The sequence below is a fragment of the Numida meleagris genome, chromosome Z, assembly GCF_002078875.1.
Source record: "Numida meleagris isolate 19003 breed g44 Domestic line chromosome Z, NumMel1.0, whole genome shotgun sequence".
NCBI lineage: Eukaryota > Metazoa > Chordata > Aves > Galliformes > Numididae > Numida > Numida meleagris.
The window spans coordinates 11,108,125-11,124,683 of record NC_034438.1 but is presented as its reverse complement, the minus strand read 5'-3'; the positions used below and the strand labels follow the sequence as shown (position 1 = coordinate 11,124,683).

The window sequence follows — 16,559 nt, the reverse complement described above, 5'->3', positions numbered from 1 at the left end:
ACTCACTCTGGTCTGTGGGCTGCACAGGGCTCTCTCCCCATTTCTCATGCACTGCTGGGCTGCCCTTGCCCTTGGCCCCAGCCATGAGCCCAGAGAATACCAGGAGGCAACACGCAGGCTTTGTCCCACCTAAGGAGTCTATCAAGACACTAGCTCTTTCTGCAGGTGCCACAGTTTGTTGCTGATAATGCTGGTGACCTTTTGCAGGCAGGATTATTAATAGTGATGTCAAGACGGAGATAAATCGTCCCTCATCAGATGCGTGTTTAACCTTTTCCATCTTACTTCTTCCTGCAGATGAGTGTAATCTCCCCAAGGGCTCTTGCCACTGACTGGCCTTCCAAAATGGCAATTAACTGGCAAGAAAAAAAATACAGCAGCCATTTGTTTATATCGAAACACAACTGCCAGACTATTAATCACATTCTCCTATTATACACTGAGTAAAAGGCTGAACCAGCAAGTCTCCTAGCCCTATCTGATGTAGAGCAGGGAAACGTCACCAAAACATCACCATCTCCACGGCACCCTTGGCATACGTCCTGTGCTTCTGGGCAGGAGGCAGCATTAGTACGGCCAGCCTGAATCCCACCCATAGGTGCAAGTAAGGAATTTCCTTCTGATATGGAATCTAAATCTCCCCTCTTTTAGTTTAAAACTGTTCCCCCTTGTCCTATCACTATAAAAGCATGTAAAAAGTCACTCTCATTCTTGTTTATAAGCTCCCTTTAAGTACTGGAAAGCTGCAATGAGGGCTCCCAGAGCCTTCCTTTCTCTAGGGTGAACAAGTCCAGCTGCCTCAGCCTTTCTTCAAAGGAGAGGTGCTCTGAGCATCCTTGTGGCCCTTAGATCTCCCCTGTGCAGCCCAGCTGGGCAGGGAGGAGAATGAAGGCTTCCATTTAAAATCAGGTTAAGTAAAGGGGCACTGGCAATCGCCTGGGGAAGCAGCGTCATTGCAGGTTGGGCCTGCTGCAGCACCAGTGTCACCCTGGAGACAGGCTGGTAAACTCCAGGCCTCCCAAAAAGGGGGGGGGCAAAAGCAGCTGGCTGTGTAAACAAGTAAAACGAGATGGACAAGGAAGCTCTGCAGTGAGTCCAGCCCCACGTCTCCTCTGCTTGCTGGGCGAGAGCCTGGAATCAGCTGGGGCTCCTTGCTGTCACGGCCCTGAAACCCAAGTGGTAACCCAGGCACAGGATAGCGTTGCAGGTAAAGGGTTTTCTGCTTTGTTTGCTGGCTCATTATGAGCTTCTCTGATCTGCAGAGCTTGGGCTTCAGCCAACAGCAGCTTGTTTTACATACACATATATATATGTCACATATAGATGTAATATATTTCTTTTACATATATATGTATATGTACATATGTATATATATATGTGCAAAGAATAGCAGTGCCTCATTTGCCAGAAGGGAGCTGGGTGCTTCTGGGATTGGGCAGAGGCAGAGGGGAGGCTGCAGCCTGCTACAGAGGGGTTTGTGGGGCTGGGAAAACAATTTTTCATTAGATGTTTAGTGGTCACCAAACACTCATGCTATTTTCATGGTTGTAATAACATAATGAAATTGTTAGAAAAAGTCCCAAACACATGCAATTAGCTTAAGCTGCTTAAATTGATCACCAGACTCTGATATCTTTTCTCAAGTGTGGTGGGTGACTTGGGATTTTGGCCAGGACAGGCACTTTCAGAACTGACAGTAATCCAGAGATCAGTGCGGCTTTGTATCTGCCACTCCTGGGTGTTTCTTGGGGAAAATAAGGCTTTAATTTTCCAAATAAGCTCTTGGGCTCAGCTGAAGAATGATGTATAAATGAGTGGTTCAGAGCCATACTGTCATTTTGGTTACATCTGTCTCTTTCCAGATGTAAACTTCAGGCGCAAAAGGGATGTAAGAGTATCTGGGTGCTGAACAACCTGAGGCTTTCTGAAAAACCCAACCCAGTATTTCAGGTTTCATTTACGTTACGCAGTCATTGTAGTTCAGCCTGCACAACACAACATTGCCCGTGGAAACAAACAATACTCAGTGCTGTGACTGCTTGTAGCCAAGCTGTGGCAAAACAGGGCTCTCCAGCATTTAGTTAAGTTAACCAGACTCTTTTTCATTTCACAGTGGGATATGTCTGATGATCTTCAAAAGTATAGGGATTATAAACATATAAAATTACAGTTAAGGTCTTTTCTTGCTTTATTTGTGATTATTAATGCATAACACATTTGGAAGGTACATGGTGAATTCTTACATTCAAAAGACTCTGTTTGCCTGTGTAATTATTTCATGTTATATCCAAAAGAGGGCCTTAGTTAATTAAAAAAAAAAGTTTTTGCAATGTTTTTTTCCATGAGCGCCTATAGTGAGCCCCTGGCACACGCTGTGCTATGTATGTCAGTTCTCTTGTTCAGTGCACAGGGAGAGGCAGATAGGTTAAAATCAACCTGTAGGAAGAGCTGCTTAGAGCTAGTAAACAAAGAAGAAACAGAGGACAAGGGATCAGGAAAAGCCTTCAGCCCCTCCGGAGAAGGCTGGTGACACTGGTGACAGCTCCCCTCGAAGTTGTGCTGTTTTGATCTCTTGTTGCAGTTAAGTGTTTTATTGTATCTCCATCTCCTACAATAATGTGACGCGGTTGCAAAGAGGTGACAAAACCCAGCTCGTACCTCCGGCTTTGTAGCGCAGTGCAGAGCTGAGAGTGCTGGGGAAGCAAAGTGACTGAACTCTCTGTTACAGTGCAGGGTCTGAGCAATCATCGTAATCTTTTATGCCTATTTCTATAATGCTATTTTAGTCTGGTGGTCTTCTGTGACCTCCCAGAGGAAGTTCCTCATCTCCTCCAGGGAGGTTCCAGTTGAAGATACTGGTGTCATTTGTTGAGTGCCTCTTGAGTTGTAGGTGCTCGTCACCCTAAACTGTGCTGCTATTATGTTGTTTGAAGGATCCTCTTTTAAAAACAACAACAACAACAATAACCCAGGATTTATCTTAGCAAGAATTCCAATAACATTGTTTAAACTGCCAGTAGGCCATCCTGCATTAATAACTAAGTATGACTATTTTTCCAAGGTCACATCTTGCTTAATTGTGTGTAGGCTCTGTAACTCTTGTCCTTTCAGAGACAGCAGACAGATCCTGCTCCTGCTGCTTAATGGAGATTTTCTCACTTGTGTCTAGCACAGACATGATCACATATTGCACTCGCTCTTTATTTCTCAGGACAGTCTGCAGAGAGAGGATTTCTTGGAAGAAGCAGTGTATATGAAAAGCAAAATGAAAGCAGAGGAGAGAGCATGTGAATTGCTGTGAATGTTCCATCCATGCCATGTTTCAGGAGCTCTTTTCCTACAGTATTTCTTACAATAACATTTTAACAGCCTTGGAAAGGCTTATCTTTACATTGAAGCAGCTGCCATCAGAAATATGGAAGTGGCAGACATGCTACTACAGACCAGGTTCACGTTTATATATTTATTCTTATATAAATATATATATTATATATACTTATATAATATTTACATATTTATATTTCAGCTTTTCTGTATTTACTGAATGCAGAAAGAGGATTCTCAAAAACATGCTGTTGTGTGGTGCAGGAAACCAGTTCATGTTTAAGAATCATAGAATATCCTCAGCTGGAAGGAACACAAAAGGATCACTGAGTCCAACTCCTTACTCCACATGAGACTACCCAAAAATCCAGAATTTCTTGGACTCCAACTGACAGCTCAGCACCATGACCACTGCCCTGGGGAGCCTGTTCTAAGGTCCAACCGTCCTCCAATATGCCATCTAAATAGAAAACAGAATCATAGAATCATTAAGATGGGAAAAGGCCACTAAGATCGTCTAGTCCAACAGACTTTAGTTGCTGAGATTGATATCACAGTGTGGTGTTGGTGATTTTGTTATTGAACATTTTAGAGAGTGCAGATTCTCAAAGAGCAGCAGAAATATTTGCTGTTAGTGTTTTTAACCATTATGCATGGGGATAAAAAATGGGGTTATTGCTCCCCATGACATTAGAGTGTTAGAGTGTTTTGTTGCAGTTTAAAAGAGAATACTGGCAAAATATTGGAACAGGTCAGGAACAACATCAAAAGTATTTTAAATTTGGAAATTGATTTTGTAGTGAGAGTCCTAAGCTCTGTTTAATTCCTTAGAAAAGGAAGATAGATTTAAAGGGGTTCTTCAAGTGTTTGCATCCAGACAAATTTTGAATAGATATCTCTTTAATCTGGTAAAAGAAAATATTAGCAACATCTGATGAGAGGAAAATTCAGACTAAGAAGATATTTTAAAATGAAAATGACTCAATAATGGAATAACTCAACATAGAAATAGCAAATTCTCAGCTAGAAGTATTTCTACATATAGGAGCAAATTATGTATTTGCTGCAGAGATCATTAAGGAATGACCAGTATCAGTGGCTTTTAATGAGGTGTAGGAGATTGCAATAGACATGATATCAGATGATTACTCCCTAGTCTCAATTCATGAATCTCACTGCAGTGTTTATTTGATGAACATTCCAGTACATGGAAGATGCCCTCAGTGTGCCTGAGGCAGAGGTACTAAAGTCTTTACATGCTGTGTGTTTGTTTAGATTTTTGCAGTATGCAATGGAGATGAATTATCCTTTCTCTCATACCACATTAACATACTATTTATATCTCTAATTAAAATGTAATATAGAGGCATATTACATAGCGCTAAGCATGCATGTTTGTGCACACTGTAAACAGATGTATAGACAGAATATACATGTGATGTATACAAACACAGAAGGAAAATACAGTTTGCACAGTATTTATGTAAACTCACTGTATTTTTTATTCTTGTTGGCTAGAGACATTCATTAAGGACAGGTCATTGTCTGCAGAAAACATTTCTGACTGCTGACTTCACGTAGCTGGAAGGCCTTCCTGGTCATTCATTAATGAGCTCCTGGGAGACCTTTGCTCTTTCTGGCTGAAGCAAAAGCTGACAGCAATCTCTTTTCTTCCACACTCAATTTCTGCATTATGTTAGAAGTGAAAACCATTTGGGGGAACAAAAATATTTTTTCTAACTTTTTTTTTTTTTAGAGCCCAGCTGGTGTGGTCTGAAATCAGCACATACACCACAACAAGCCATTGTAGCCATTGCTATGTATAAGGAGTGGAATCTGTGTATGAGGATAGAGACCTGAGCTTACATGTGTCTTCAATGCCCACATGGGCTTCAGATCCTCTCCCCAGAATCAGCACAGAGAGCATACAGACAAGAAGACAGTCCTTATCCAGAACAATTTGGATTGAGAACTCTGACTGCCAGACCACAAGACTGAAGAGACCCAGTGGAGTGCAGGAGGTGCAGTGGCAGCAGTGCTCCCCTTACTGTGCCCACCAGCCTTCATCAAGCTCATACACTGTAGGCCAAGCCAACTCTTACACACACTTTCCTATTGGTATCTGGCTTACAGTCATAGTGTGGTTGTCTGAGCTCTCTTTTCAGATTTGGTAGCCCATGAAGCACAGGTCAAAGCAATCATTTTCACTCTGTGAAAAGATAACATGTAGTTCCTCCAGTAATTTCCTCTTCTGAGTAAAGGATATTAAGGATGGGAAATAAGAGGCGGAAAGGAGTCCTCGTGAAAGTACTGCGAGCACCCTACAAGTGTGGGATTTGGGATTCTCTGTATACTAAGACTGGCTTGAATACAACGTGTTGTGTGTAACAATCCAGTCAGTTTGAGAGCCTTTACTTTCCAGATGCCGGGCACAGCAAGGCATGACCGAGAGATGGCAATTCAGGCCAAAAGGAATCTGTCCAAAACCACTGACCCTGTAGAAAGACTTCGACTGAAGTGTTTAGCAAGAGGATCTGCAGGCATCAAAGGACTTGGCAAGTGAGTCTAAGAAGACAATTTCTGTGTTAAACCCCATAGTTTTAGCTGCAGGAGGCCCCAGCTGTAAGTAGCAAAAGGGTGGTTATAGGAAAAAGAGAGGAAGGTTCTTCATGGAGTTTCCAAGGATGGGGTCAACAGCCATAAGTTGATATGAAGGGAATTCCAGATGAATATGTGGAAAAGCTGTTTCACTATAAGGATTGTTAAGCACTAGAATGTACTGCAGAATTTCCATCTTTGGAGGACTCCAAAAGCCAGCTGGACAAAGCACTGAGAAACCTGGCTTAGCTTTGAATTTAACACCGCTTTCAGTGAAAGGCTGCATGAGACACTTCCAAATGTCTTGTTCAACATGAATTATTCTCTATTTCTATATGTAAAGGTACAAAATCTCATCTCTTGGTTGAAATTCTGGCCCTGCTGAGTTGTGCAACAGAAGTCTTCACCAGTCCCATCTAGTACAGTTGTAGTTTGCATGCCTTGTGCAGTTGTTTGCACCTGGAAAGCACAGCTCTCCACTCTGGTATCTTGTTTCAAGTGAGAAGTGAATCCCCAAGATACTCTGGACTAGATCTGGGGAAGAAGTTAGGGCTTTTCATCCCATTCAATTCACTTTTTTCTGCCTGAGCCCATATTCTAAGGACCAACTTTGGTCCTTAAAACTCTCCCACTCAGGATTTGAAATGTTTGCTTTTGCGACAAATACTCCCTAACCATTCAGGACAAACCTTGCACTTTGGCCAGCAGCAGGCTGAGCAGAATGTAGAACCCATGTTTGCCACTTTGGATGCAAATGCAACAACCCACAGAACCCTGTTTTGGGAGACAGGGCTGACTTGTTCACCTGGTGAAGCACTGAGGATCATGAATCCCTCAAAGGAAAGTGTTTTACCAAGATCCAGAACTCCTGACAGAGAGAGAAGGGGAATGTGAAATGTGTCTCACCACTTGGCATTTTCTGTAATTAAGAATCTCAATACTGAAGATTTTGTTCTTGCATTCCTTGGGCCATGGCTGCCCTTGTTTAATGGTCTGTCAACTATGTGGCTCATGGGGGGCACCCAGACCCTTCTGTAGACACCCCAGCCCAGGGAGGCAGAACTGGGCCATGCCCTGAAACCCCCTCCTTGTCCCATGTAGCCACAGGTGAGACCCCACATGACCAGCTGAAACTTCAATGACACGCACAACTCTTTGACAGCGCCATTCTCCAGCTCAGTGCTAAACCTTTGCAGCTTCCTCTAAGTTCTCCTTTCTGTTCTTCTCAATTTGCACATTCTCCACAGAGTATTTCAGATTATGGATGACGACAACAGCAGGACCCTTGATTTCAAAGAATTTGTGAAAGGATTAAATGATTATGCTATGATGATAGACAAGGAAGAAGCGCAAGAGATTTTCCGGATATTTGATAAAGATGGCAGTGGAACAATAGATTTTGATGAATTTCTTGTTACACTGAGAGTAAGTCTGGGAATTTATGTCATTACTGCATTAAATTTGTCCTGATTTCTCATTAGCTAAACTTGATTAGAACTAGCAAAACACAGTACTGTAGTTGATGAGTAATAAGTAATTAGCAAAATCTACGTCTGTACTCTACACGTCTGTAACTCTTGAGATGTTAAAATATTCCATTTCCATCTAAATATGCTAAAAGGAAAATTGCCACAAATAGCCCTTCTATGGTTGGCAGAACATTACACATAATTGCAATTTACTGGCAAAGCCAAAGGCCCCTAATAAATAGATGGTTATGATGGATCTTTATGAAATGCTGTCTTGATTTGGGTACCTCAGTTCCTGTGTTATAGTCTGTGTGTGTATGTATTTTAGCCTGTTAATCTCACTTATCTATCCTACATTTTATACTACATCTCCTCCTCATAACTTGAGCTAGACTGGTGGGGCCACAGTGTGACTGTTTCTGGTTGGAGGCTCTGCTCTGCTGAAGTCTCAACAATTAAGGAAGAAAATAATTAGTGCTTACAGATGGTATAAATATTTAAAATTGGTAGAAATATTCTAGAAAACATTTTCTCTCTTTTTGTCCATTTACTATCCTACTGATAGATAGTAATTAAACTCTACCAAACCACTTTTTGGTGATATATTGCTCTTCCTATGTCATGCAACATAATTTGTCAACACCTTGTTTTCCCATGTGCCTTGAAAGATTCTTTTTCCTATGTTTTTACTACAGAAAATTAATGTGTTGATATTTCTTTACAGCCTCCAATGTCGAATGCCAGAAAAGAGATCATCATGCAGGCATTTAGGAAGTTAGATAAAACTGGAGATGGTGTCATCACAATTGAAGACTTACGAGGGGTGTATAATGCAAAGCACCATCCCAAATACCAAAATGGAGACTGGACAGAAGATCAAGTTTTTAGGGCCTTTCTGGATAATTTTGATTCACCTTATGACAAAGATGGGAAGGTAAGTGAAACACCTGATGTCAGGCCATGAAATCATCAGTTGACTCACAATTCGAGTTAAATTATTAAATGTAGTAGGTATCATTTGGTACTGTGGCCACTATCAGACATGCATTTGTGTCACATACAGGGGCTACAGTAAAATGTAACCTCTGGGTAGAACTGTTGGTGCATCTTGCCGAGTCATTGAGAGGAAAGGGGTTTTGCAGTAGTGCAAAGTTGATTATGTGATTGCATTTATGAGTTTATAGCTTTTATGGACCTATTTTCATATTTTATTTCTTCTAACTATTCCACTCAATTGCTAATTTCAAACTCCACAGAAACTGGAGGAACATTTACTTTTTAGGGGAATAAAAACCAAGATCCATCTCAAAAGCAGGTATCCTAATGGGTGGAATACTTTACAGTTAACGGTTCTCTAGCATCTGTGAATGCTATGATGCTTTACTTGGAAGTCAGCCTGTAATAGAGACAGATTTATCCACAGGGTGTTAGTGAAAGGAAAGCTTCACTGGGCAGCCTGTGCCAGTGGCTCACCACCATCTGAGTAAAGAATTTCTTCCTTGCATCTCACGTACCTCTCTTCTCTTTTGGTTTAAAGCCACTCCCTCTTGTCCTATCTCTATTAGACCATGTAAAAATAGATCCCCTTCCCACTTAGAAGTTTCCTTTAAGTATTGAAAGGCCACAGTCAGGTCTCCCCGGAGTCTTCTCCAAGCTAAGCCTGTCTTCATAGCAGAGGTGCTCTAGCCCTGTGATCATCTTTGTGGCCTCCTCTGGACCTGCTCCGACAGCTCCACCTCTTTCTCTTGCTGGGAGCCCCAGATCTGGATGCAGTACTGCAGCTGGGGCCTCACGAGGGCAGAGCAAAGGGGAGCAATCCCCTCTCTCTCCTTGATGCCATCCCTCTGTTGATGCAGCCCGGGGTACTGCTGGCCATCCAGGCTGCAAACGCACAAAATAGGCAGGTTTCCAATGGGCAGGTTCTCAGCTGGTTGAGAGGTGATTGTGTCTATTTCCCTTGGGAAAGACTTTGTGCTTGGTAGAGCTGAATTTCAAACCTTTTTCTACTTTGGAACTCTCAGAAGTACCACTGCGTGAATTGTCCCTTTCCTGCCCCACTGGTGATGTATAGCAAACCTCAAAAAAATGTTCCCAATTTTTGTGCCAAGGTCATAAATGTAAACAAGATGTGTTCTCAGACTGATCCTTGATAAACTCAAAAATACCATAGTGTTTGACCTTAAAGAAAAGTTACCCCGATGCCCCACCTTTTGTTCAACAATCCTGATGCTAGCTCATCAGACTGCAGTTCTTCTGCAAACTGCCTGTCAATTTCCTGTGCCAGAATTGGAGGCCACTAATAGCCCAGCTATGAACTGAGGACACCTAAAAGGCTTTCAGCTGAAATGCCTCAAGGCTAAGTATTTTCTATAAAGGTCCTCTTCATCATGATCTTGCTGGATGCCTCTGAAATGGGAATGGTCAGGGAAGTCTGTGATCAGTTGGTAATGGTAGGACAGACTATAGGCTTTGCTTCTTCCATTTGCAGCATTTTGCTTAGCTCTGAAATTCACACTGCTATAGGAGCAAACATTTTTCTGCATGATGTTTTATTCAGAGAATGACCCCTGTGGTTCAGGAATTAAGATATCACAAGAGATATGTACTACTTTCATCCTCAAAATACCCATTAATAATACCCATTAAAGATATTAAAATCTCTTCAGTATTTGAAAGTATTTTTGCTTTTTTAAGTGAGACTTACGTGAAGCACTGACATTTTCTCTCTGTTGAAGAGATATAAAGCTCCTGTCTGTCTCTGGGTTGCGTCAGAAACCCCATCTACTATTATTAATTATAATGCAAAGAATGAGGTGATAACATTCTTGGAAAAAAATCAGATTAAAACATTTGTCTTCTTGGGCAGCACTGATTTTAACTTTAGTTCCTGATAAGATTAATTTAACTGCATGCTTTTAATCTGCATCCAAGTGTTCTTGGAGGAGCTCTTATTTCTGATTGATAGAGAAATGAACTCTACAGATTTTCACTGTCTTCATTCCTCCTGTTGGGTTCCTTTTCATTATCTACAATGCAGAGGGGTAGGTGTTGGGTTTTGCTTAGGGCTTTTTCCCAATATTTGGTTTTAACTTACTATAACTTGAAAAAAAATACATGTTTATTTTTCTATTTTAAATTCTCCTATCCTAGGTCACAACAGAAGAATTCATGAACTACTACGCAGGAGTCAGCGCCTCAATAGACACTGATGTCTATTTTATCGTCATGATGAAGAATGCTTGGAAACTCTGATTGTATGATTAAATAAACTAGACTTTACTTCCATATTTTGTAGGTTCTCATGATTAAGTATATGCACAACAACACTCTCATTTTCCAAAACAGCAGCTTCCCGTAACCGTGCCAACTACAGTCAATCTACAGAAGTAATTCCCAGATGTTTTGGTTGGCTGAGCCTCAGAGGATGGTCAGCACAGTCAGAGAGCAAATCTGGTATCCAGCCACTGTGCAGATCTGTTCCTTTTCTGCCTGCATCCCTGACACATCTTCTCCTCCCCAAGATGAACTGCTTTTCTCACATGTCGCAGTTTTTTCCCTGGTTCTTGAATGTTTTCCCCCTCCATCTCTGTTGGGCAGATGATGCAAGAGGAGGAAAACAAGATGTTCTGGAAGGGTGATGGCCTGATGCAGCATCACTGATGGTGTCCCAGCAGGGACCGGCCTCCTCAGTGCAGGCTGGAGGGCCACGCACTCCTCTCCTGCAACATCTCCTGGCTTCTCAGGTCTCACCAGTGGGACAGAGCAGCTGCCTAAGAGCTCACCTTGGAGTGCCAGAGGCTGGATGGGGAACAAATCAAGCAGGAGAGACATGGACCAGTTTTAAGTGTCAAAACTCTTTAAAATCCTGATTTTTCCGTGGCTTACAACTAATAATGCTCAATGTGCAGCCATCTTTCTTGCACATGCCTTGCATCAAACCTGTGTGGATCTGTTGATTGTTTCCCCGGCTTTGGTTTCTCTCTTTTTGTACTCTGAAACCATCACAGTAATGGTTTGCTTTAAAGGGCAAAATTGTGTTACGGTATTTTCTTTGCTCTGTTCCTGGAACATTTGCCAGCTGTGTAACTGTTGTCTGTACACGCCAACACTGAAAGTTGCTTACTGCATTTTATACTTGTACTGGGTTATGGCCAAGCTCATGACTTCAGGAAACTTTCTGGGAACTCAAGAATTGAAAATTTTCTTGTCTTGTTATCTTTTGTTTCTGATGCTGTAGAAAGGATGGGAACTGATGCTTCTCCATCCGTACCAGTGGGACTGCCTCAGCTCTGTGATCTGCTGGCCCCTCACCATGCAGGGAGCAGGGAAATGGCACAATGAGGAAACATTTTCAAAAATGGCATCTGGCCAGGGGGAACGTATCTAATTATTCCTTCCTTGATTTCTTTTCCTTTTGTCTTCTTTCTGTTTCTCTCATGTCGTGCTGCTGTTTTCCCAAACTGAGCTGTTGCCACTGTGGCAAAGAGTAAATGGTTTGTGCTCAGCAGCATTTGCTCTGTTTCAGGTTGGTAGCCAGCTAAAAGTGGTATAGACTCATACACTGTACTTTCAAATGAGTCTGAATGATGAAGTCTCTGCTTGTACATAGTCTAGATTGCTAGAAGTTCAGGCACTGCAGCCCCGAGTGCTCTGGTCCTCTGCAAGCTCTGCTTGTGTTTTTTCTAGCCATTACCTAAGTAGAAGCCATATCACTTTGCAGTTCCTGAGTAAAGGCTGTGCAAACTCAATTGTTTTCTCTGGTCTGTAAGCCTCCGGATACCTGTATACAGGCTAATGCTGGAACCTTGTGGAAAGTGTCTCTTTGTGATTGATATTGATTGTATGAGGAGTCTTTTCTTATTGGAATGCTACTGAGGTGCCAGCATAGCTTTTTTGAAAAACAAACTTGCAGTGAAAGAGACTTTACATGTCCTGGCAGCTTGTGTGAAATCTGCTTCGTTTTCATTTTTTAAATGGCTCCAGAACAGGGTGTCATGTCATGTTAGCTATCTTCTTTTTCAAATGAAAAGAAAGTAATGTTAACTGACTGCAGGCATCACAAAATGAAGACATTATTCCCTCCTGACCTGCTAGCTCGTGGTTTAAGACTTGGCTGTGATTTGTTGAGCTGACGTTTTATCAAGGGCAATGGAAATTTAAATCTGAATAACCATGACTCCCAGCCTGCTTGTCTTTCCAGTACTAAACCCTTCATCCCAAATTGAAATTACTAATCTAGAAGGGAGGATTCTGTGGGAGGAGGAACAACAGTGCCAAACAGCTGAACTCAAAACAGTGATGCTTTTTTATAGCATCTGCCCCTGCTCTCCCACCTCCCTCCTCATCACCCACAGGGCGCATTCCTCATCACCTTCAGGAGGACACCCTGTGTGGCTTTGCCAGATCACTCAGTGGCAGGTTGCTGTGTGCTTGGTACAGATACTGCAGATAGGTGGTGTACAGGCTGTCCTGCCAGCCCAGGGCTGCACGGCGCATGCAGCAGATGCTGGGAGATAGGTGGCAATGCACGCGACCATATCGGGCGCTGCCATCAAGATTGTCAGATCTCAGTCGGTGCTTCATGCTCAAACATTTTATTTCTTTTTTCTGATTGTGCAACAGATGCTAAACAGGATGGCATAAACCATAGGAACATCTGAGTTTGCATAGCTGAAGGACAACACCAGAGGTGATGGTTTTGTCTCCAGCCTTGCTGCAAAAGTGTTGTCTGATCCTCCTGGTCTCCCCCACCTGAGCTATCAGAGCATCTCCATGACCCCACAGGCCAGCACAAGGCACAGGCTCTCCCTTTGGTCCTTCCTGGGCTGAGGCTGCTCCTGCTTGCTCACTCATGACTTAGTGTTAGTTTTGCCCCAATGCGGTTTTGTGGCTTGGTGTTTTTGTTCCTGGAGGGGAGCTTTTTGGCTCGATCTGATCCACAGCTGTTTGGGTCACATTTCCCTCCCTCAGCATGAGTTTCTGTTTTAGGCAACCAGAACACACACTGCTTACTGAGCACATATACACATATATGGCAACAGGTTGCGTTGGCAGAGCTGGCTGGCATCGCTGTTGCCCTGCACAGAGCTGCAGGGATGGATGGAAATGGCTGAGGCTGATGCAGATGAAATCAGCTACTCACATTGCTCAGTGAAAGCCAGCATGACAGCAACTACGCAGCCCTGAAACAGAGGGCGGAACAGAGCTGTGCCACCCTGCTGATGTGAGCCCAATGGTTTCAGCTGGGCTTGCCCTTGACCTGTATGCCAGGAGCAGCAGCAGCAGCACATTCAGCTGCCCACGATAGAGCAGAAAGCCTGATGCCATTGCCAGATGCCCACTTTCTGTGACTTTTCCTATGATCAGAGCTCCTCCAGACAAGCTCTGACCCTACAGCACAGATTTCTTCCTTTAGTCCTATCAATGCATTTCTGCTTCCGTTCTCATTTTTACTTGCTTGGCTGCCCTTTGGGGCTTTTTTACATTCATCTGGTGATGGTGCTAGTGTTGGAACAACATAATTTCATCAAAGCACCCAAGTTGTGCAGTCAGTATTTAGCTATAGTAAGAATACCTTTCTTAGATTCATTTTTCCAGGACGTAACAGCAGCTTTTCTCTGAACACAGGAAGCTCAATCCATGGACCTCAGAGTCTCTGCAGTAAATGCACTGTGAGAACTTGGTGGGGCAGTGTATCCTGATGTTTGTTCGGGACAGTCTGACCAAAACATCAGAATTCTGTGAATGCAGCTAAATAATTTTCTGCAGAAAATTGGGAATGCACTTCACAAACACCTGTGTGCTGCAGCCGAGAGTCATCATGCATTCTAAACTCTGCTTTTCTTGTTCCTAGGTTATGAAAGATGAATTTTTGAGCTACTACTGTGGAATGAGCGCCTCTGTGGATGGGGATGCCTACTTCGTTATAATGATGCAGAAATCCTAGAAACTCTGATTTTGCTTCCATTTGCCCCAACTTGTTGGGAAGAGGAGGCTATAAAGAAGTGAAAAGCTGCTCTGTTTGTTGTGTTTTTTCCTCCTTCTGGTCCAAACAGAATTTGCGAGCAGCATGAAGTGGTGACACCAGCAGTGTCCCATACACGTCCCTGTGGCTCCATGTGTCAACAAGCAGACCAGATTTGTGTAAAGGGTCACCCGCGTTCTCCAGCATCAGCACTTGTTTTCCTGTGTGTCGACATATTCAATTTGTTTTGCCAATATCCTGTTGCATACAGCAGTGCTAATTCAAGATTCTTTGTGATCACAGCAACATGGAACTCTTTGACCCTAAAATAATGCTTTCACAGAGATAGTGTGTCCTTCATGTTACACAATAGCTGCTTTGAGCAGAAAGCTTCAGAAGCTCATAGCAAATTGATAACTGTCTCAAGCCAAAAGCACAGCAAGTATGGCCCTTCTCACCGCTGCACCACAGTTACAGTGTAAAGGCAGGCAATGCACACTCATCCTTAGCCCAGGAGGAGCAGAGCACAGCCGGTTGCCCTGCTTCCCCTTGCTCAGCTCCCAGTTGGTCTCTTATGGCCCTAAAAGTCACATTTTCCTGCGTTTTATTGGCATTTTCAAAGAACATGTACAAGAGGAGGAGATCTGGTAAACAAACTAATAAACCCAGCAGGGAACAAGTACCATCTTGGGAGGTAATTAACATTTTTTGGCATCATTAACATGAGGCTGCAACTCTATTAGAACTGACAAAAGAGATTTTATTTCAGGGGTGATAATTTGTGTGCTCTTAGAAGATGTTTGCTTTATACAAATGAGCTGTGGAAAGATGAGGATAGAAATGAGGGCAGCTGCGCTGTACTGCCAGCACAGGAAAGAACTGGGAGCTTGCATGCCCAGTGCAGCAGCTGTCAGCCCCAGACATGCAGCACAGGGCAGCCTGGCTCTCTGCAGACAGTATGTGCAGCTGAGTTCAAGTGCAGGATGTAGAAGGCGTGGGTGAGAAAGGCTGTGCTACAGAGAAGAAGGGGGCATGCAGGATGTGAAAGCAGAGCTGGGCTGCATGCAGGTGTTGACATGGAGCTGGGAACGGCAGTGGGGGAAATGCTGTCTTGTAGATTAAGGAGACCACTCAGACCTGACTTTCATGTATGTACTGTGTGTCTGCAAGCTGTCTGTAGACCAGGAGTATGTGTGGTGCATGTTTTACTGCCTATTCAGATTTCTCCTTTTTTTCCCCCAGAAAATCTCTGTAAGCTAGCAAGAAATTTTTTATATATATACACCCATTGTATTTACCTTGATGACTGTAAAATAGCATATGACGTTCAGGAATACTGAAAATGGGACTGCTGAAATATCATGACCCAGCACCAGCAAAATAGCCAGTGACTGATTTTTCCAAGAGATTCAGCTTCCACAGCTCAGGCCACTGTCAAATCTGAGGGAGACCTGCTGGTCTCTGCGTGTTGCAGAGGGAATTAATCTCCAAACGGCATTATCCTGGAGGAGCTCGGTGCTGGTGAGAGCTCAGCCTGACAGGACTTCCCAAACACCACTGCTATGACTGGGCTGTTGGCGCTGACTGGACAGCAGTTGGAGTGGGTTCAGAGGGGGCCACGAAGATGCTCAGAAGGCTGGAGCACCTCTGCTATGAAGACAGGCTGAGGGAGCTGGGCTTGTTAGCCTGGAGAAAGCTTTGGGGAGGCCTGATAGTGCCCTTCTAGAACTTGAACGGAGCTTATAGAAGGTAAGGAGACTGACTTCTTACATGGGCAGTGATAGGACAAGGGGGAATGGCTTGAAACTAAAAGAGAGGAGATTTAGATTAGATAGTAGGAAGAAGTTCTTTACTCAGAGGGTGATGAGGCACTGGCACAGGTTGCTCAGAGAAGCTATGGTGCTCCATCCCAAGAGGCATTCAGGGCTGGGTTTGATGGGGCTCTGGGCAGCCTGGTCTAGTGGGGGCAGCCCTGCTCACAGCAGGGTTTGGGACTGGGTGGGCATCAAAATCCCTTCCTACCTATGCCATTTTTTGATTCCATGGTTCTATGGATGTTATTTAGGTTTTCACTGCTGTTTCTGAGAGACAGGGTCCTTTGAAACCTTACTGCTAACCCTTTACCCTCCTCGATTTGGCTGTGCTCATTCCTGAAAATACGCTCTGCTTCATCATCTTCCCAGCTGCACACCTGGAATAAAGTA

At 43.4% G+C, this 16,559-nt stretch overlaps 1 protein-coding gene across 3 annotated transcripts; it reads left to right on the top strand.

Annotated features, from left to right (window-relative positions):
- On the top strand, nt 996-14,405 carry CAPSL (calcyphosine like). Of its 3 annotated transcripts, none has more exons than XM_021381242.1 (6): nt 996-1,207; nt 3,527-3,759; nt 5,747-5,883; nt 7,170-7,347; nt 8,116-8,325; nt 10,542-10,643. In XM_021381242.1, exons 3-6 carry the CDS (start codon nt 5,747-5,749, stop codon nt 10,641-10,643), a joined length of 627 nt encoding a protein of 208 aa, XP_021236917.1. In that variant the 5' UTR covers nt 996-1,207; nt 3,527-3,759. The 3 variants fall into 3 exon arrangements, with proteins under 3 accessions (XP_021236917.1, XP_021236915.1, XP_021236916.1); XM_021381241.1 differs by lacking the exon at nt 3,527-3,759 and adding an exon at nt 14,245-14,405 and having other exon boundaries at nt 1,006-1,207; nt 10,542-10,645; XM_021381240.1 differs by lacking the exon at nt 3,527-3,759 and having other exon boundaries at nt 1,005-1,207; nt 10,542-10,678.

Bases quoted from the DNA above. Each gene is read 5' to 3' on its own strand.
- CAPSL (XM_021381241.1), top strand. From the start codon at position 5,747: ATGCCGGGCACAGCAAGGCATGACCGAGAGATGGCAATTCAGGCCAAA. The intron at 7,348-8,115 runs GTAAGTCTGGGA...ATTTCTTTACAG, and splicing joins AATTTCTTGTTACACTGAGA to CCTCCAATGTCGAATGCCAG. The intron at 8,326-10,541 runs GTAAGTGAAACA...CTCCTATCCTAG, and splicing joins CTTATGACAAAGATGGGAAG to GTCACAACAGAAGAATTCAT.